At 32.7% G+C, this 21,982-nt stretch overlaps 2 protein-coding genes across 2 annotated transcripts; both read left to right on the top strand.

Annotated features, from left to right (window-relative positions):
• The first annotated feature begins 612 nt into the window (after positions 1-612).
• Positions 613-3,746, top strand: LOC140047665 (uncharacterized). The gene is made up of 6 exons (XM_072092703.1): positions 613-633; positions 1,600-1,779; positions 2,004-2,255; positions 2,794-2,988; positions 3,264-3,458; positions 3,693-3,746. The coding sequence occupies exons 1-6, from the start codon at positions 613-615 to the stop codon at positions 3,744-3,746; spliced, it is 897 nt and encodes a 298-aa protein (XP_071948804.1).
• An 85-nt stretch (positions 3,747-3,831) lies between these two features.
• LOC140047666 (uncharacterized) lies at positions 3,832-17,830 on the top strand. The gene is made up of 6 exons (XM_072092704.1): positions 3,832-3,987; positions 4,083-4,154; positions 4,846-5,062; positions 5,860-6,036; positions 13,126-13,188; positions 14,769-17,830. Exons 1-6 carry the CDS (start codon positions 3,832-3,834, stop codon positions 15,269-15,271), a joined length of 1,188 nt encoding a protein of 395 aa, XP_071948805.1. The 3' UTR covers positions 15,272-17,830.
• Positions 17,831-21,982: the final 4,152 nt, after the last annotated feature.

Consider the following 21,982-nt stretch of genomic DNA (forward strand, 5'->3'; position numbering starts at 1 on the left):
ACGTCAACCTGGTAAGTTATCCAATTAACTTCAACATGGTATGTTATACAACTAACTTCAACATGTATGCTATCTAATAAGACAAAGCTGTATATCAAAGAGAAATTATTAAACAGTGAATTCATGGTCATTACAAATAATGAACGATAACAACTTAACTCGGTTATGCACATGGAGTAATACTGTAAAACATTATGGTTGTATAGAAAATATCTACTCACAGTATTGGCGAGAATCCACACTTTTAAAGAAATACAGTATATAACATGTCTTACTCAGACAACAACTAAAACAACTTCTGCAGAACCAACGCTCACGCAGCCTATTCAATATAATCATTCACCTGATATGCAAATACGCCCGCGAATACCAGTAGTGAACAATAGCAATGCAATGCAATATATTGCGCCACCAATAATGTAGATATAAGAAACTTCGGAAGCTTTCCGATCCATTACACCCCGTAATGGAAATATAATGGATGACACTGTGGGTTTATATAGACAGGCACATGGAATAAAGCTGCCTGTGCACTCTCGATCCTTAAGGAACCCATATGGATTTGCCAAAATGAACCAAGGGTAACTTCTGAATTCTGTTTATTGGAGATACATGGCTCAAAAGAAAGACATTGTACTGTATAGTAATAGTATTATTCCCCTTCCACACCTCTTTGAATTAAATCTGCCCTGATAGGCTCTTTGTAAAGGCTTTCAAGGCAATAATCACACTTGTATTTTTCAAACAGTATAATCTATTAGATTGAATAAAAATATCTATTATAAACAATTTGCCGTTAGAAATTTCTATGCCATGTCGTTATTTAGATGAGAAAAACAGGTCAAAGGTTAAAATTACAGAAAAATAGGTGTTTAAGTCACTTTTTTAAAAAAATGTTGCATTATGTAAAGTATAAACATATATATTGTGAACAATTTGACACAAAAATTGGCTCCTTACGACAAATATTTATTAATGTTTTTATAACCTTATTCAATTATGTCAAAGGTTAATAACCACACTTCCGGTCATTTCCAAGCAATATCATCTGTTATACTGAATATAAATGTATGTCTTGGGAACAATTTGCTCCTATTTTTAATTCTCTCCGACCTGCCGTTACTTAGATATAGCAAAAAGATGTCAAAGGTCAAAATTGCTAACAATGGGGTTTCCGGTCAATTTTTCAAAGAAAGTTCTGTTAGAGCTATTATAAACATATACATTGTGAACAATTTGACACTAAATTATCTCACTACGTCCAGAATTTCCAGAGATATAGCATGTTTTTATATTGGTCAATTTTGAACTTTGACCCCTTATATCTCGAAAACGCTTCCTATCCTGATCGATTACCTTCCATATTCGTAATCTACGTAAAATTCTGGTCTAGAAAAGTTGGATGGCAATTTGTCCCCTTTCGGGTGGTGATATCCCCCCTCCTGCCACCGGACTATTCCAAATGAGCTGCATGCATTTACATATTTGAAACCTAACCATTTTGATTTTAATTGTGGTTAGAAATCATTTACTTCTTCATTTCATTTTTAATTGAACAAAGATAAATGTTTTTTAAACTAATCTTTTTTTTTTTGACAGGAAATGTATCAACATCATTGGACCAATCTCCAGTTCATATTATCTTACATCCTGTCAGTTTATTCTCATAGTCGTATTGTGGAAGAAGATGAAGAGAATGAAGTTCACAAACCAACTATCCTTATTGTGGGTACACATAAGGGTAAGCTTGGTAAGACTGAAAAAGAACAAAATTATGAGGTTAATACTTACATTATTAAAATTAGCAATCATTTCTGTTCTAAAAGCTAATGTAAAGAAACTAGCTACTAGAATACTGTATCGAATACATACATATCAAAAGTTCTTATATGACTGTATTCTATACAGTACTCTAATAGGACTTGAAGTATTTAGATATTATTTATTTAAAAAAAAACAGTTTTTACCCCATGTTTTCATTTATTTAAATTGTTTACAACCAGGCAAAGAAGGCCTTTAAAATGATTCGAGATGCAATTAAACAGAAAGAGTTTCAAAAAAATGTGTACAACGTATATTTTGCTGTTGAAAACAGCCAAGAAACTACAGATAAGAGCTTTAGTGATCTTAGAAAAGTTATTGATGACCTTATGACTGCTTTAGAGAAAGAAGTTCCTTTAAAGTGGATGCGTTTTCGATGTGATCTACATGATCTAAGGAGAAAAAAACATTTTTCTTTGTGTCCAGTTGAAGAGGTAAATTTAATTGGCATCATTCCTCAGTGTTTTGTTTTCAGAATAGAAATATGTTGGAAATAGTAGTATTTAAAAAAGTATAAACAAAAGACTCTACCCACTATTATATATAACTACAGTACTATATAATAATATTGATTATATTTTTGTCATATTTCCATCTTCACTGCTCTAAATCTGAATGGTAAAATAATGTTAATGTAATATAATATAAATAATATAATCCTATCCATGCTGTTATGGTTTCCTATCTGAAAAAATCATGAGAGCAATTACATCGGCCTAGTATTTTTTATGGAATATTTGCATTGCAACACTGACAATTACATTCTGTGAGAAAAATTGCAGTTACGTTTCCCCCATCCTGAGAGAGACGTTTTCCTTCAGATCCAAAGTTATGCAGTACATGTTATCAAGTAAATTTCAAAACATTTCAGGCTGTAAAGGACAAAACTAATGATGTAAATGTATACCTACCTTTGGTTTCATATTTTTGATATTTTAGTTGTATCTGAATAGTAAACAATTTTTTCTTTAGCTCAAAATGCTGGCAAGTAAGAATGGTATTGCAGATGAAAAAAAACAATCCTTTCTTCTAAACTTTTTGTACGATCTTGGTGAAATTGTTTACAGGCCTGACAACAAATTATTGAAAGATAAAGCGGTGTTAGATCCGATGCAGCTGGTTGAAATTGTTACTGCTTTTGTAACGGTCATTCCACCAGAATTTCCAGTAAGTAGTCTCATGAAAATGTTAATGCAGTGTTTTTTTAGGAAATAATAGAGGTACATTTGAATTCCTATAGGTGCTGTAGTATCAAAAGCAATGTCTGACAGTTTCCTTAATTTAACATTGAGGGGTATATTGTATATTAGATTTAAACCATGTCATTGCATCTACAAGTCTTTATACATGTGCCTCCCTTTAGACTCTAAATTGTTTGATAATAATAATAATAATTAATAAACACAAAATACTAAGTATGGCTAATTGGTGGTGTTTTTTAGCCGGCCACGTATATCGATGCGTTTGATAAGCTTGACAAGGGCATACTGGAAGAAAAGTTGTTGCGAAAATTATGGAAAGAGCGTAAAGTTGACGATGGAAAGAATTTTGAGTTTCTTGTAGCACTGATGATTCAATTAGGTTTTATTTGTGAGAGGAAGACAACCAGCAGCCGAGATGTGGCAAGTACATCTACAGTAGGTTTTGTTCAGTTATCTTTTCTAACATGTTTTGTATGCAAGATTATGTAAACAAAAATTGTTTTGGTAATAATAATTGGTGAAATTTTACATAAAATTTCAAAATATTTGTAGGGTTCGGACATATTTTGATTAAACTATCTACTGAAAGATGTTTTTAACATATACAGGATATGATATTTAATTTTCTAAAAAAAATCTGAATGCAATTTTACAAATCAACAATTTCAGGAATCTGTTGAAAAGCGCTCATTCTTTACGCCTTGCTTTCAAGACATCAAGTGAAGTGAAACCAGTGCCTGATGATTCACAATCTATCAGTGTCTATTACGACTTTAAGGGATATCTGCCAGATGTTTTGTTTCCATATATGATTATTGATTTCCTCAACAAATTTCAAAAGAAAGGAGTTGACCCAATACTCTTGTATAACCATGCTGAACTTTACTTCAACCAAGATCATCATGTGACCTTATCTCTTGTCAAATTTGTGACTACGGAGGATGAAAGAAAGTTCTTGTTAAAGGTACTGTATCATATATTTTCTTGTGATTAAGTCATAATCTAACTTAAGGATAAACTCAAATTCAGATATTAAAACATGAAAACTTTTTTTTTCAGGTGACTATTAAAAGAACAAATGCTCCTAATGAAGCAAGTAATTTAGAACCCTCTTCTGAAGCATGTAAAGAAGTATGTTATTTCAGTTTATATCAGTTTTTAAAACTATATCATTTTTTTATAGATATTTTTGTTGATTTGGTTTTTTGTAATTATGACATAGTTTAAAATAACTTAAATATTTAAAATCATGTTTGTGTAGTTTACTTGATGTGTAATATAATTTTTAATTTTTATTGATATACATTATTAATTGAATATTAAATTGATTATTGACAATTGATTTATAAAAACAATACATCTTTAACAAATTAATGATATAATCTTAATATTATATCAATTTAAAATACAAACAACTTAAAGTACAGTTATCAAAACTAGTTATGAGTGATTTTTACTGAAATGTAGATGCAAATCAATAGCATGCCTACACACTCTGAATTTTTATTATTTTTAGTTTTTATATGGTCATGAATCTTGACCTCAATGCCTGCAATTTAATAAAACTTTATAAACAATAATGAGGTTTATTGTTAATGGTGACAGATCTTATGGTAAAGATTTTGTTACATTTGTGACAAACTATGTAAAATGTGGATAGTAGTGATAATTCACCTTAACTTTAAGATTTATTTTAATTATTATTGTTTTACTTTTTCCTTTTGTATTGTAAATGTTTAGTAAACATTTTAAAAACGTGTGCTACATTGTTTATGTGTTTATTGCATGTTTTTGAAAATTAACCTTCAATTAATATTTGTAGGTTTTGTTAACGATCCAGAAGTCATTTGAACCTTCTAAAGATGGTGGTAGAAGAGGGATTCAATATGAGAGATGCATACTTTGTGATGTATGTAGTGATGGATCAGAAAAGAAGCACATTCAAAATCTTGGTGATTTCCAGGACGAGAAGTTGCCATGCACCAAAACTAGAAAGTATTTGAGGATGGATGTTGCACGTTACAAGCGGCTATTTGGAGGTAAGAGTAATAACAGAGACAGCAAGTTTGATTTTATTTTATTAATTGTTTGACCAATAAACAAAGATAAAGTCAAAGGTACAGACTGTTAATCTGTAATTATATGAGTCAGCAGAAAAATAAGTATAAATAATTAAATGTATGTAAAGAATTAACAGATAAAATATGGAGAAAAACCTAAATATTAAATAAATAAAATTAAGTATAAAATACATTTCTGTAGAAGTCAGTAGAAAATATAAGATCTGGGAGACACCATCTAAATCAGCAACAGTAGCTTGATATATTGACCTTTTCACTGCGTGTACCAGGTAGGCCTATAAACAAATGTTGTTGAACTTAGACTGTGTATACCTGTCGTTACCATGTATATAGGAAAAACAATTATTTAATCGTATTTGCCTATAATATGTAGCACCCTCTGTAGTTTTCGATAATTTTGAAGATATTTGCAATTCATTAAAACTATTTACAAGATGCGTCCTCTATATTTGTTAATATCGTCTTGAAATTTGTTGTAACTTGCACCCTCTATCACATGTTTAGTCATTTCGACCTTGGAAAGTTGTATTTTAGCTAATAGGGCAATATCATGTTTATCGTAACATGCAAACAAAATTTTGAATAATCATTACTTACAATTTTTGTGGAAAATGTTATTTTTCTACAAAAAAACCCCAAACAAAATCGTTGATGTATACACATCTGGAAGAAATGATACAGAAATTGTTAAAAGGTTAAATTTTTGCTAAGTTGATTTTTATTAAATAAGTAAAGAGTTTTGATTTTAATTTCAGAATCAAACCACTGGCATAAATTTGCAGCTGTGGCAGCAGTTTCAGTAGCAGTTTTTGCAGTATTGATAGGTTGTGGTATACCAGCAGGAATTGCTGGTGTTGTAACTCTGCTGCTGGTAGCAGCCTGGTGTATTTACAAAATGGATGTCTTATATTATTACACAAGAATATTTGGCGGTAAGATTAATTAATGTAGACATCAAGTTTAATTTTATTAGGTTATATGCATTATCATGCATGTAACCTTATTGATTTTGTTAGAATCTTTTTTTATTTATTTATTCTTTCCTTAGCACTGTCCGTCAATTATTTTGAGATCAATTTCATCTAGCCACGTAAATTTTCCAGAGTATATTCGTTATGGCCAGGAATCGATGTGATTCTCTTTTCACGGTGCGCAATCAAATATTTAGCAAAATCACGTTTGGAATCTTTACCCGTTACCCGTTATTCCATAAATACCTCCTCATTAATCGATCATATTTTAGTAAATTTTCCTGATCGAACAATTCAATCGGGTACTTTAAATATGGGTTTGAGTGACCATGTAGTTATCTACTGTACTAGAAAGATTAAACGAACAAAGCTGGGTATACATAATACTATTAAAATAAGATCAATGAAAACATACAGTAAAGAAATGCTACTAACGAAACTAATGCTACAAATTGGAGTCCTATCATTAATTGTAATAATGTAAACAAATGTTGGAATAAATTTAAATATATTTTTCTTAATACCCTAGATAGTATCGCCCCCACTAAACAAATCCGAATTAAATCGCAAACCGAACCTTGGATGACCGAAAAGATTCTTAGTGATATACACATAAGAGACAAATTCTTGTATGCATACAAGAAAGACACAAACAACAACAAATTGTATAGGAAGTACACTGCCCTTAGAAATAAACTCATTAAAGATGTAAGAAAAGGTAAGTCCAACCATTTTAAAAATAAAGTTAATCAACATAAAAATGACCCTAAGACCTTATGGAAACATCTAGGTAAACTTGGATTTAGAGCATCTAAGTCAAATTCAAAAATTGTTCTAGAATAAAATGGTATTTTATACCATGACTCCTCAAAAGTGTCAAATATAATAAATATCTTTTTCACTAATATCTCTAAATCATTAACGAACAAACTAAAACCATCTTCAGGTAAATATAACGTATCATCCTCAAAATTAAAAGACTATTATGTAAATAAAGGTATGAATCCAGGAAATTTTGTTCTAAAAACCGTTTCTGACGACTATACTTCTAAATTACTAGAGCAGCTTAACCCTTCCAAAGGAACAGGTCTGGACTCTGTCCCAACTAAATTTCTGAAGGATGGCGCAAGTGTGCTAAAAATCCCCTTGACGCATATCATCAACACATCAATTACAACGGGTGTGTTCCCGGACGAATTAAAGCATGCCAGGGTTAAGCCCCTCTATAAAAAGAATGATAGAAAAGATGTCGGAAATTACCGGCCAATCAGTATATTACCTTTGTATCTAAGATACTAGAGTCTGTTGTTAACTCCCAATTACAAAATTATCTTAATGAAAATAACATTATAAATGTTTACCAATCCGGATTTCGGGGTAAATACTCAACGGAAACGTGTCTTATTCATTTACAAGACACAATAAAAGCTGAATCAAGTAAAGGAAACATAACAGGCATGGTCCTAATAGATGTGAAAAAAGCATTTGATTCAGTTAATCATAATATTCTATGCAAGAAATTGGAACTTATAGGTGCAAATACTAACACGATATCATGGTTCGAATCATATCTTGAAAATAGGAAGCAAACGGTAGATATAAATAAGTACTTTCTCTCAACCACTGACCATAAATTGTGGAGTCCCTCAAGGTAGCATCCTGGGACCTACACTTTTCCTTTGTTACATAAAATGACGTACCTCTGATTGCCAGTGGTACCGACGCACGGCATATTTCTAAGACTCTCTCTGACAATCTTGTGTCATGTAATGAATGGTTCAATGACAATAAACTGTCTATCCATCCAGACAAAACCGAGTCCATACTTTTCGGCACCAGAAAGAAACTTAAAAGTTCATCTGGATTGTTTAATGTCACTTTCAATGATAAAGATATCACTCAAAAGTCGTGCGTCAAATACCTTGGTTGTCTCCTTGACAATAACTTAAGTGGTACATCAATGGCGCAAAGTACAATTAAACAAATCAACTCTAGGTTAAAATTTCTTTACCGTAATGTAAAATGCTTAAATAATCAAACTAGAAAAATTCTCTGTAACGCTCTCATTCAAAGTCACCCCGATTACGGATCCACCTCATGGTTTGACGGACTTACTAAGGACCTTAAAATTAAATTACAAACAGCACAAAATAAAGCTGTAAGGTTTATTTTAGGAAGAGGCAATCGATCACACGTTGGTGAATATGAACTAAATGTTGTTGGTTATTTGAATGTAACAAACAGAGTAAAATTGTTACAACTTGTACATGTTCATAAAATATATTACGGAACATCCATCCCATATATGTATCCATATTTTGTCAAATTAAGTACCGCCCATAAACATGAAACCAGATCCAGAAAACATAACTTTCAAATCCCTCGCCTAAATGGTGTTGGACAAACCAGCTTCTATTACAACGGAATAAAAAACTGGAATTCTCTTCCAGATTGTATAAAGGCCACAACCTCTACTAAGCTGTTTAAACACAAAGTCAATGAATATTTTAAGAATGTTACATAATGTTTCTTTTTGTTTCTTTCTTATGAAATTTCGTTTAAATAACTTTTTATAAAGATGTCAATTTGTCTCAGTTAAATGTACATAAGGACTTAGATGGAAATAAGTTACACTAAAAATGTGAGACTTTATCTAATTATCCTTGGTTCATTTTGTTCTGTTTCCATTGTTTGACACCTTCTGTTTTTTTGTACTTTTCTGGTGTTGTCTTTTGAATTTGATGTACTGTCTTTTTTATAATGTATTATGTATGGACCAAATAAATTCAATCAATCAATCTTATCTTCACAAGCATGTATCATAATAAATTTGGTACTCATAAATTTCAGGTCATATTTCATCATATGGCGATACAATTACGTGCGTAGCACATATAGCTCTTAAAATTTTCAAAATTTTCAAAATTTATTTTCCATGAAATTAGAGTATGTTTTAAGCAATTTTAAGTATTTAAAAAATTGTCATGAGTGCACAGATTCTTGCACTCGCACTGCGTGTAAAACATTTTACAACCTTTCTTTAATAATTTTCACCTTTCAACCCGAAATTGCGTAATACAAGCAAGCGGGACAGGCTACGTATGTGTAAGTTAACAAAATAGTGTATGTGTGTATTATTACTGGTCCTCAAGTTTAACTGGAAATTCGGATTAGGCCTTCCACGGACCCACGGCAGCCAGCAGTGCAGTGCCTACCAGATCAGCCAACCGGGAGACGATCCCCTGGTCTTTTCGAATAGTGTACCAAGTTCTTGAACGTGCACTATTAAGTACACGGGACCAACGGCTTTACATCCCATCCGAATGACGAGGCAATGAGAGTAAAGCACCTTGCCTAAGGATGCAATTAATATCGTACAGATAACCTCAAACCCATGCCTATCACATGCTAGTCCAATATTATCATTATACCATCACTCTCTGGTGTATATACAGCACCCGCCGCTATTTCTAGACAGTCTCCTATCCAGAACGCAACCGGGCCCAATGTTGCTTAACTTTGGTGATCTGACGAGAATCGGTGTTTCAACGCAGTATGGCCATATATGGTGAAAATATACTAAATTTAAATTAATATAGATCGTCAAAATGCTCAGGATCGCCTATTTTGCGTTTCATTTTCTTAAAATGTGTGTATCATATGTATAATTTATTATAAAATTAAGTCATCATTAATTGCATATAAAATTTACAAAAAATTTATTTTGACAATCAAACCAATTATGACATTTTCTTGGTCCAAAATTTTCTAAACTAAACATTTCTTTCTTCTTTAAAATGTTCATATATTAAAGTAAAAGTATATACTTTGACTCTTATTTTTACATTTTTAAAGATGTCATATAGTAAAAAATGATAATTCATTGCGGTATGTAAAAATCTATTTGCACCAAAGTAAGTGGTTACTGCATAGTAAATACACGGAGGAATCTTTCCTCAACTTTTAGTCAGAATTGTGTATGGCTCGGTTGTCTGTGCTCATGTCCATGGTATTCAAGGTACCAAGATTGAGTCCCACCTTTGGAACGAAACGAAATTGTTTGATCAATTTTATTTCTTAGTGTATTATATAGATTATACGCATGATTTATAATAAAATCTAGATAAAAAGTAACTTATATCTTTATTATTATGTAACAAATGTGGTCTATGACATTATATGTAGATGGATATTTGATCGGATTGTGATATCAGCTATTGTATTTGCGTTAGCAAGAGCCTATCATATATTATAAATAATTAAAGATTCTGACAAAATCAATCAATTAATATATCTTTTAAAAAATCAATCACCTTTATTTAAATCAATGCATATAACCTATAATTCGTCATACTGACTAATCAAATCTAGTTTCACTTACTTATTTTACCAAAAAAAGAAAAAAAAACAACGCAAAACAAATAGAAATAAATAAAGATTTTGTCAGGAACGCAGTCAGTTAGTTGATGTTAACAAAATAATATACGGTAATTGTGTAGACAATATAATTGAATGTTATAAAAAAAATGTTTAAGATTAAGCAAAAATGTAAATAATTATATTAAAATTAAATAAATCTTCAAAATACAAAAAAACATTTTATAAATTTGAAGCTGCTATTAGCTGTGATATCTTCATTCCTCTTACCAGTAGTAGTACTATCAGAATCATTATTGATAATCTATACATTGTTACAGCTGCTATTAGCTGTGATATCTTCATTCCTCTTACCAGTAGTAGTACTATCAGAATCATTATTGATAATCTATACATTGTTACAACATGCTGCTATTAGCTGTGATATCTTCATTCCTCTTACCAGTAGTAGTACTATCAGAATCATTATTGATAATCTATACATTGTTACAACATGCTGCTATTAGCTGTGATATCTTCATTCCTCTTACCAGTAGTAGTACTATCAGAACCATTATTGATAATCTATACATTGTTACAACATGCTGTTATTAGCTGTGATTCTTTCCGCTTACCAGTAGTACTAGCAAAAATATATTCTTTATCCATTTAGTAACGAAATATTAATTGTTTTCATGTTTTACAACTAATATACCACTAAACACAGTAAAACATTGCGATATAATACTTGAAACTATCACCGTCCTAGTCGATTGAAAAGTACAGTACATGTAACGATACATCACTACGACGTGTATATGTTTATATAATGTAAAACAATTTGTGAAAACCACCTCTATTCGGGGCAAATCATAAATTCGATTTAGTCGTCAATATATAATAAATTATCTAACTCAACTTAATTAGTAGGCCTAATGGTTTTCAATTGTTTCTTAGAGCCAATTCATACTTAAGTTGGTTCCTACCCTACCCAAATATACGGCGACTGAAAACGCTAGCTCATTATCCGTTTAAAAAAAATGTATATGCAACCTCTGCAGCACAGATTGAAAAAAAAATGGATCGAATTTCTGTTATGAGTATACAGTACTTGCCTTTACGACACCTGAGGGAATAGACACTTGTGGAACAGAGATTGGAATGTTCCATTCATCGCCAATCAATACATTTGTAAAAACATATATTAAATCTATCAAAATAGCATTTTTTAAATAAAATCGGCCTGTCTTCAACATTATGATGCTGTACCCGAACTGTTCAACCGGTTTTCAGCTATTAAAAACAATTATCGTAGGAAGAGATAGGAAAATGCGAAGTGTTCTCGTATTATTGTGTGCGGGTATTTTTCAAATTGGACATCCATTAGACAGTGTATACCACGATCGGAAAACACCCCTATTTGGGGCAAATCGTTGAACCTAAATTCGTTTTAATCGTCAATAACTAATTATCGAATTCAATTTAATTAGCAAACAGGGTTACATCAGGTGGTTAAAATCAGTACCGAAAGTACGAACCAACTTTACATACCATCGAGTAAACATTCTAGAAATAACGCGCGATTTACCGAATTTTGCCCTTACGTAAATTTATATATAGATGACAAGTGAAGGATTGGATAGGTCTCATTAGCTGTGCATTGCAACCTATCTACCTATCCTTGTATTGCATCCATGTGAGATGCTCAAGTGATTATAGTTAAACAATGTATGCAGTGGAACTGTCAATATTCCATGTGAGACTATAGTTGAACAATGTATGCAGTGGAACCCCCACTGTCAATATTCCATGTGAGACTATAGTTAAACAATGTATGCAGTGGAACCCCCACTGTCAATATTCCATGTGAGACTATAGTTAAACAATGTATGCAGTGGAACCCCCACTGTCAATATTCCATGTGAGACTATAGTTAAACAATGTATGCAGTGGAACCCCCACTGTCAATATTCCATGTGAGACTATAGTTAAACAATGTATGCAGTGGAACCCCCACTGTCAATATTCCATGTGAGACTATAGTTAAACAATGTATGCAGTGGAACCCCCACTGTCAATATTCCATGTGAGACTATAGTTAAACAATGTATGCAGTGGAACCCCCACTGTCAATATTCCATGTGAGACTATAGTTAAACAATGTATGCAGTGGAACCCCCACTGTCAATATTCCATGTGAGACTATAGTTAAACAATGTATGCAGTGGAACTCCCACTGTCAATATTCCATGTGAGACTATAGTTAAACAATGTATGCAGTGGAACTGTCAATATTCCATGTGAGACTATAGTTAAACAATGTATGCAGTGGAACCCCCACTGTCAATATTCCATGTGAGACTATAGTTAAACAATGTATGCAGTGGAACTGTCAATATTCCATGTGAGACTATAGTTAAACAATGTATGCAGTGGAACTGTCAATATTCCATGTGAGACTATAGTTAAACAATGTATGCAGTGGAACCCCCACTGTCAATATTCCATGTGAGACTATAGTTAAACAATGTATGCAGTGGAACCCCCACTGTCAATATTCCATGTGAGACTATAGTTAAACAATGTATGCAGTGGAACTGTCAATATTCCACCACAGACTCTACAAAGGCATTGCATTATGTACTATAAACATTTTCCTATAGTAAATGTACATCTCATTTTAATCATTTTTAGGCTGTAGTGATGAGGACCAAAATGAAAGCACATCATCCAGTCACCAATCTCAACCAAGAGAAGGTAAGTTACTAGTAGATAAAGATTATGATACGAAAAGAGTTTCTCAACCTTACAACTTTACTTCCTTTATGGAAACACATGGTATATACACCTACCCTGACTTTACTAGTGTTTATTTGCACTCTATGAAAACCTTTAAACAATATAATCATATATTATAGTCATGATGATATGATACTGAAATTGATGTTTAAATGATGAATTTCTGGGATTTTATTTTTCATTCATTCATCTTCTTATTTCGAAATACCATGGTGACATAATATATCCATAGCAAAAGAGGAAAAAAAATCTTAATCTAAGAGCTCATAGAACAAAAACATATAAATCTAAATATAAAGTCAATGCAACAAGGCATTCCATTGTATTTGCATTCTTGACACATTAAGAATGTGGCGATTAATAAAAAGAATAATACTAATTATTAACATAAGATAAAAAAAATAATGCGAGTGAGTATTTGTTTACTGTAGTACTTTGTTTCTAAAGCTCATTTTTCTACATTATTTAAAAAAAGTACAGAAAGGTAGTTGATTTTCCACAATTTATTTGAACATTTTATCACAACAATTTTCTATGTGATCACTTGATGACACCTAAAGCCTGTTTTGCTGTCGACGTTGTTCGACGCTATCGTTAACAATAATCGCCGATCTCATACGTAAACATTGAATTTTAACGATTTACAGGAAAAGGTACTTTTTTAACTAACCACGACGATACAAATCATCTGCGATTTACAGGAAAAGGTATAATAATCGATGGTAATCAACGCTACAAGTCGCGATCGTTGACAATCGCAAGAGTTGAATCCAGTTCAACTCTAGCCGATATCGCAATGCTAAAATGTAAGAACTGACCAATCATCTTGTCGATACAGCATATGACGTCACATAATTAGTGGAAAATTCTGAGATTACATTTATTTTTGTTGCATTGCGGCTCGATCAGAGCTAGGCCTAGCCATGCCAAAGTGAATATAAAATGATGTTCCGGAAAGTAGGCGTAGGGATATTAGGTAGGTCTAAGTCATCAGCCTAGTCCAAAATGCTGATTTGACTAGGATAGGCCTACTGAGAATGAAGAACCATCAGTATAGAGATAGTAGTATGCCTAGGCCCACGTCTGCTACAGTGTGAGCCTACTAGTACTAGTAGTAGAGGCAGCGGAATCCTCTATTCATTTTTTCATGTTACGACGGCATTTCAACTCTAACGTTCAACGCTAGAAATCAAATGTTCGCGCTATCGTTATAATTTCAACTTGATAGTTTAAAAACGATCAAGTTGAACTTGTAACGATTAACGATGATAGCGTCGGCGTATAACGTCGACAGGAAAACAGGCTTATGATCAAAAACGTTTGTGATCACATTTTCAAATAAAACTACCTTGTCTGTACATCTTTTGGACATTACATATTTTCTTATGCAGCATCATCCTTTTTGTTATTTTATTACTTGAAAATTATTATGGTGTTTTAATAATTCATATTCATAATATTCAAACATTGATTATGATTTAACAGCATTGATAATTATGCTAAATATATATTGAAAACTTGCTTTTCTTTAACCATAGGTTTCTCAGAGGATGATTTTAAACAGTTGATTGCAGACTTTGCAAAATGGTTTGATGACCGTGGACTTCTTAACAGGCTACAAGTTCTATTCATAGAAATAGTAGACGACATTGAAGCAGTGAAAAGGGTTACAAGTACAACTGAACTGTTAGCTCTGTTAACTGCAAATGGGCAATTGAGTCAAACAAATCTGTCTGTACTGTATGATGCAATAAAAGTAACTGCACAATTTGGCTTCGAGTCGGTCATTAAAGAAAAGCTTCGTCCTTTCAAGAATATCAAGAAGCGTAAGGTAGCATCATTTTCATCGCAAACAAAAAAGATTTTTAATCTGGGAAAAAGTCTTAGTGATTCAGATAAAGAAACTCTTGATGTACGATACAACTTTCCTGTTGTTAAGGGGTATACTGACAGCTGGAGTCTGATATTAGATTTTGTTCCTCGAGGGTTGCTGAGTGAAGACAAAATAGATGAGGTTAATAAGTTGTTGAAAAGAAATTGAGGTGACGTTTAGTTCACCATTAGTGCAATAAACAATGGACTGCAATAACAAAAAGAAATGATAACAATAATAGTTATTTAAGGATCATTTTGACTACATTTCACACTTCACATGACCTATTGCAGCAGAAACTTTCCGAATTGAGGTGTCATTTATATAACGATATAACTGTAATATTATTATAAATTATATATAATATTATTCTAATACCGCAATTTAAGTTTCTTCGCTATTGTCTATCTTGAATGAGCAGCCGTTTCTTTAGCAATATAATGTATATGCATTGTACCTCAGTGTATGTATTGTAATGCCACAATGCAGGTAGTACACTACAGTTGAATGAGCAGCCATTTATTTGTCAATGTAATGTTAGCGTGTCATACTTCAGTGTATGTATTGTAATACCACAATGCAGGTTGTACACTAATAGTTGAATGAGCAGCCGTTTATTTGTCAATGTAATGTTAGCGTGTCATACCTCAGTGTATGTATTGTAATACCACAATGCAGATTGTACAGTAATAGTTGAATGAGCAGCCGTTTATTTGTCAATGTAATGTTAGCGTGTCATACCTCATTGTATGTATTGTGATACCACAATGCAGGTTGTACACTAATAGTTGAATGAGCAGCCGTTATTTGTCAATGTAATGTTAGCGTGTCATACCGCAGTGTATGTATTGTAATACCACAATGCAGGTTGTACACTAATAGTTGAATGAGCAGCCGTTTATTTGTTAATATAATGTTAGCGTGTCACACCTCAGTGTATGCATTATAATACCACAATGCAGGTAGTACACTATAGTTTATCTCGTATGATACAGCCATTTATTTGTCAATGTAACGTTAGCGTGTCCTACCTCAGTGTATGCATAATACCACAATGCAGGTAGTATGCTATAGTCTATCTTGTATGAGCAGCTATTTATTTGTCAATGTAGTGTTAGCGTGTCATACCTCAGTGTATGCATAATACCACAATGCAGGTAGTATGCTATAGTCTATCTTGTATGAGCAGCTATTTATTTATCAATGTAGTGTTAGCGTTTCATACCTCAGTGTATGCATAATACCACAATGCAGGTAGTATGCTATAGTCTATCTTGTATGATACAGCCGTTTATTTGTCAATGTAACGTTAGCGTGTCATACCTCAGTGTATGCATAATACCACAATGCAGGTAGTATGCTATAGTCTATCTTGTATGAGCAGCCATTTATTTGTCAATGTAGTGTTAGCGTGTCATACCTCAGTGTATGCATAATACCACAATGCAGGTAGTATGCTATAGTCTATCTTGTATGAGCAGCCATTTATTTGTCAATGTAGTGTTAGCGTGTCATACCTCAGTGTATGTATTGTAATATCACAATGCAGGTAGTGTGCTATAGTCTATCTTGTATGAGCAGCTATTTATTTGTCAATGTAGTGTTAGCGTGTCATACCTCAGTGTATGCATTATAATACCACAATGCAAGTAGTATGCTATAGTCTATCTTGTGTGAGCAGCCATTTATTTGTCAATGTAGCGTTAGCGTGTCATACCTCAGTGTATGCATAATACCACAATGCAGGTAGTGTGCTATAGTCTATCTTGTATGAGCAGCCATTTATTTGTCAATGTAGTGTTAGCGTGTCATACCTCATTGTATGTATTGTAATATCACAATGCAGGTAGTGTGCTATAGTCTATCTTGTATGAGCAGCCATTTATTTGTCAATGTAACGTTAGCGTGTCATACCTCAGTGTATGCATAATACCACAATGCAGGTAGTATGCTATAGTCTATCTTGTATGAGTAGCCATTTATTTGTCAATGTAGTGTTAGGGTGTCATACCTCAGTGTATGCATAATATCACAATGCAGGTAGTATGCTATAGTCTATCTTGTATGAGCAGCCATTTATTTGTCAATGTAGTGTTAGGGTGTCGTAGCTCATTGTTTGTACAGATACAGTATTACTACTATACATATTTCTGACATGACAAGATTAAAGCTTTGCTAAATACTGCTTTTTTTTATTGGTTTCCATTTTATATTAATTTGGTATTTGTTTGCTTAAATGAATTTGAATAATATTAGCTATGTATTTGTTTAATCACCCTTAACATTATTTGGGAAATTGTTTTTAAATGAAATCAAACTAACTGCATAAAACCATAATGTAATTAAGAATTCATTTTATGTTTACAACTTCAACATTTCAATTTAGCATAAATGACCCACCCTTTATACCTATCTAGTGAGTAGCTCAACATTTAAAAGTTTATTTAGTTTAGATGCAGTTTATTTATTTGTTGACCTTCACCTTTGAATCAGTGACACAAAAAGTGTTGCAGTCAAGTTTAAAAACAAACAGAAAATATGAAATTAAACAATGAAAAGGGAAAAGAAATTGGAAGTAAAAAATGTTAAAATTAAAGCTAATTAGAAGAAAATGACTTAAGTAACTTTATTAATATGACAAAAATGACTTTATTATAATAAAATTACTGGAATATTTAGAAGCAGCAATACAAGCAATCATTGGGATTTGTTTATTTTAATTATTTTCATTTTGTATATATATGTATATATATGTATATATATATATATATATATATATATATATATATATTTATGTATATATATATATATATATATATATATATATATATATATATATATATATATATATATATATATATATATATATATTTATGTATAGAGATATTATATAGTGAACTATATATAAATAGTTCACTATATAATATCTCTATACATAAAGTGATAAAGCTGTGAGTTTTTCTTGTCAGAGAATAATAAAGATTCTCAGCTATTTTGTTAGATTTTCCCCAAGTCTGTATTGGTTTTTTTTTCTATTTATTTGTTTGTTTATTTCGACCGCGATTTTTGTCTGAAAATACACCAAACTCAAGTAATACATGTATGAAACGCCATATGTGCAAAAATATTTATATTTTTACTAATATCAAGAAAAAACTCCGTCTGGAGCCCATATTTTGTATACATTTGTACATTACATGAGGCAAAACTCTCCCTTAGCAGAAATGGTCCACATGGGGTGTCACGAAACCTAAGACCACGAAAGCTAAGATCCCCTAAGACCTAAGATCACGAAAGCTAAGACCCAAGACCTAAGATTACAAATATTTATCTTTCGCACCTGCCTTGTATTTTAACTCCCAACATTTATTCTGAATACCACACCTTAGAATTGGCACTTTCATGAAAAAGAATCACATAAAAAGTAACAAATACATTTTTAAATTGATGATTTTACCGACGTTTTTCTCGCACACAAAATGACTAGCCTACAGTACACTAGTACCAGTATACTGTAATGTAACTCCTCGAGCTCCCCATGCTCAATGTTTTTGTTTCTATGGAACGTCAAAAGAGCAAAAATTATATAGAGGGCTGAAAACTCTGTTGGAGTCCATCTACAGTGTGGATGGAACAATGTAAAATTAAAATTGTAATGATAATAGTATAATCATGCAAGTACGAAGAAATAAATACTGGCAAATAAATTTTAACTTAAAAATCATGATAAGTTTTTTTGTTTCGTTTTCTTTCTGTTTTTATACTTGTACTATTATTGTTGCTCTTTTGGCGCTCCATAGAAACAAAAACATTGAGCATGGGGAGCGGAGTTACATTACAGTATACAAAGAAACGTCTGTAAAATCATAAATTTAAAGGATTTATTTATTTGTTATTATGTGTTTCTCCTTCTGAAAGTACTTATAAGTCCTAATTTTAAAGTGTGGTATTCAGGATAAAGTTAGTCAACAAATTTGGAGTCAAAATACAAGAAAGGCAGGTGCGTAAGAAAAACATCCTCTGAACCAACACATTGGAGTAAATATATACCAACAAACAACCCGTCAAGTTTGTTTGTTGTAAAGAAAAAATATACATTTACTCAACGGGCGAAAATAATGTGAGTTTATCTATGTTTTGCGGTAGTATTAAATTATATTTATGGTAAATAAATGAAACCTACTGTGTTTAAAATTATGTATGGATAAACAAGTATTGTTTTTAAGCTGTAGTATATCTTAGAATTTGTAATCTTAGGTCTTGGGTCTTAGCTTTCGTGATCTTAGGTCTTAGGGGGGTCTTAGCTTTCGTGGTCTTAGGTTTCGTGACACCCGGTCCACGTGCCTGTCCAGAGTGTCAACCCATAAAACACACAATTGTAATTTGATTATATTAACTGCCCATTAAATACAACCCAAGGGTACTATTAGGTCATTTACAACAAGGTCACCTGGACAGCTCATGAAAATTCCTACATGGTTTTCAGCAATTTCTGTAGTGAAGTGTCTGTCACACTCCAGCTGGCCTCTCATGTGTGTCAAGATCAGAACTCATAAATTGTTTAAAACAGACCAAGATTTATTACCCTGATTTTTTCAAAAACCCGGGTGAAATGGACTGATTCTGCTAAGGGAGAGAAATGCCTAATGACAGTGATACAATATTACATAAAATGTAAATAAGATGATTTATTTCTGTGTAAAGAAAATTGTAACAATAAATAATTTATATTTTGATTCATTGTATCAGTCATTGTGTTTTGTGTGTATAGCAATATAAAGGATTATTTGTGTGTTACATTGTCTGCTACATTGATTTTGTAACTGTAAAATACAGTCAACTCTCCAACCCAGAACATTCATTCATTTTAAAGACCAGAATTCCTTTCTTGCTTTTATAAAATGTTTTTAAGAAATCATACTTTTTAGCTTGGATGAAGTGTGTCTTGCTTCATTAAGGAGCATTGGCTCTATACTTTAATTGATATAATAGGTGTTACGTTACCAGTTTTGTCTAGAATAAAAATTTTTTTGTTTTCTTATTTTGCAATTATACATTTTCAGCCTTAAAGTTGCTTGTTCTACACATAATACAAATATAAAACAAATCAATGCAAAATTTTGAGTAATAAGACTATAAAAAATAGAGAGGTAAAATACGCTGGAAGTAATCAAATTAATGTGTGTTATGTAGGCCTATGTTATGCGCAATTTGAACGATTTGCGCAATTTGAAATTGCGCAAAAAAAATCCTTGCGCAATTTGAATTGAAACATGTGTTTCAAATTGCGCAAGCAACGTATTAAATTGCGCAAGTAATCTGCAAATTGCGCAAGGTTTTTCGACAGATTGTGAAATCATGCACACCCATATATTTTTATAGTAATTTCTAAGAATGATTCAAAATTAAAGATAAATATCGCATTTCCTTATTTTAGTAGTGCAAATATTGTTATTAACAATACAGGGGTGGCGCCAGGATCTTCCCGACGCGGGGGCTACATTCCCCGACGAGGGGGCTATGCGAGCGAAGCGAGCATCACTATGCTGGGGGCCAGGGGGCCGCCAAGGGCCTTCGGTGGGGGTCCAGGGGGCGAAGCCCCCGGAAGCAACGCGTTCTAGCGTCATTTGAGGTCATTTTAATCAGATTTAGGGTAGCCATTTTTTCCATTTTTTATAATGCATAAATAAAATACTGCGTGCAAAAAAACGATGCGCGATGACTGTTTCAATCCATATTTTTCAATTTAAAAAATAAAATTTCAGAGAAAATTTAGAAAAATAGAGTTGGAGGTCCCGGAAATTGGACTTATTATACTTCAAAACATGAAACAAAATATATAAGTCCCTATCATGGTTGTGACTGAGCTAAGAAATGTTTGAAAAATAGAGATGTTAGGTCCCGGAAAATGCACTTCTTGTACTTCGAAATATGACCAGCTTTATTGTTGGGGCTGAGCTAAGAAACTGTTTAAAACTAGAGCTGCAGGTCTTCAAAAAATTGCATTTTATACTTTGGAAACATCAGGCCTAGAGGCTTAAAAAACGCAAGCGTAGACCTTTTTCAGTCGGGGAAATAAGTTTATTCCTCCCAAGTGTATGCGTGCGTACCATCTGGACTTCCGAGTGGTGAGAAATTCATGACATACAGGACATTGAAAATGTAATAACTTAGCTATAATAAGATGTTGGCTAAGCGAAAATGGCATGTTTTTTTGTTTAGTAATGGATGAAAAATTTATTTTAGGTGCCCCACGGTACAGAGAAGGTTACTTGTAAATTAAAAAATTGGTGAACATACGGACAATTAACATAATTCGTTTTTGCTGCTGTAGTGTAGCGTACGTCGACGCAGTACACGACGTAACCGTCAGTAAACTTCGCCTGGAAAATAACTACAGTACACATTTTGGTCCCTGGATGGAACATGATATCACGCGTCTCGACCCAACGTTGAACGATTCGTACAAAGGGATACCGACAGACAAGTGCGAACCTAGCTATTGTTTAGTAGTAAGTTAGATCGCTGGCAATAATGAATGCATATAAAGTGCATAATATCACTCTGACGTACTCTCACGGTCAATGAAACGTCGCGGTTTTCTAGGCGCTGAAGCTAGCTACGAAGTGAACGCGAACGCTTTTTACTGTATATTATATTCCCCGACAAAAAGTACCCGTGTTCCCTTCGGTAACCGCCGGTAAACTTCGCCTGGAAAATAACTACATTACACATTTTGGTCCCTGGATCGAACTTGATATCACGCGTAAGCGTGTCGACCCAACGTTGAACGATTCGTACAAAGGGATACCGCCAGACAAGTGCGTACCTAGCTAATGTTTAGTAGTAAGTTAGATCGCTGGCAATAAATGAATGCAT

The sequence above is a fragment of the Antedon mediterranea genome, chromosome 4 (genome assembly GCF_964355755.1).
Source record: "Antedon mediterranea chromosome 4, ecAntMedi1.1, whole genome shotgun sequence".
NCBI classification, from domain to species: domain Eukaryota; kingdom Metazoa; phylum Echinodermata; class Crinoidea; order Comatulida; family Antedonidae; genus Antedon; species Antedon mediterranea.

Coding starts and splice junctions, on each gene's coding strand:
- LOC140047665 (XM_072092703.1), top strand. CDS start 613: ATGGCTCAAAAGAAAGACATT. Junction 2,256..2,793: donor CTTTGTGTCCAGTTGAAGAG/GTAAATTTAATT, acceptor TTTTTTCTTTAG/CTCAAAATGCTGGCAAGTAA. Junction 3,459..3,692: donor ATGTGGCAAGTACATCTACA/GTAGGTTTTGTT, acceptor CAACAATTTCAG/GAATCTGTTGAAAAGCGCTC.
- LOC140047666 (XM_072092704.1), top strand. CDS start 3,832: ATGATTATTGATTTCCTCAACAAATTTCAAAAGAAAGGAGTTGACCCA. Junction 5,063..5,859: donor TTACAAGCGGCTATTTGGAG/GTAAGAGTAATA, acceptor TTTTAATTTCAG/AATCAAACCACTGGCATAAA. Junction 6,037..13,125: donor TTACACAAGAATATTTGGCG/GTAAGATTAATT, acceptor AATCATTTTTAG/GCTGTAGTGATGAGGACCAA.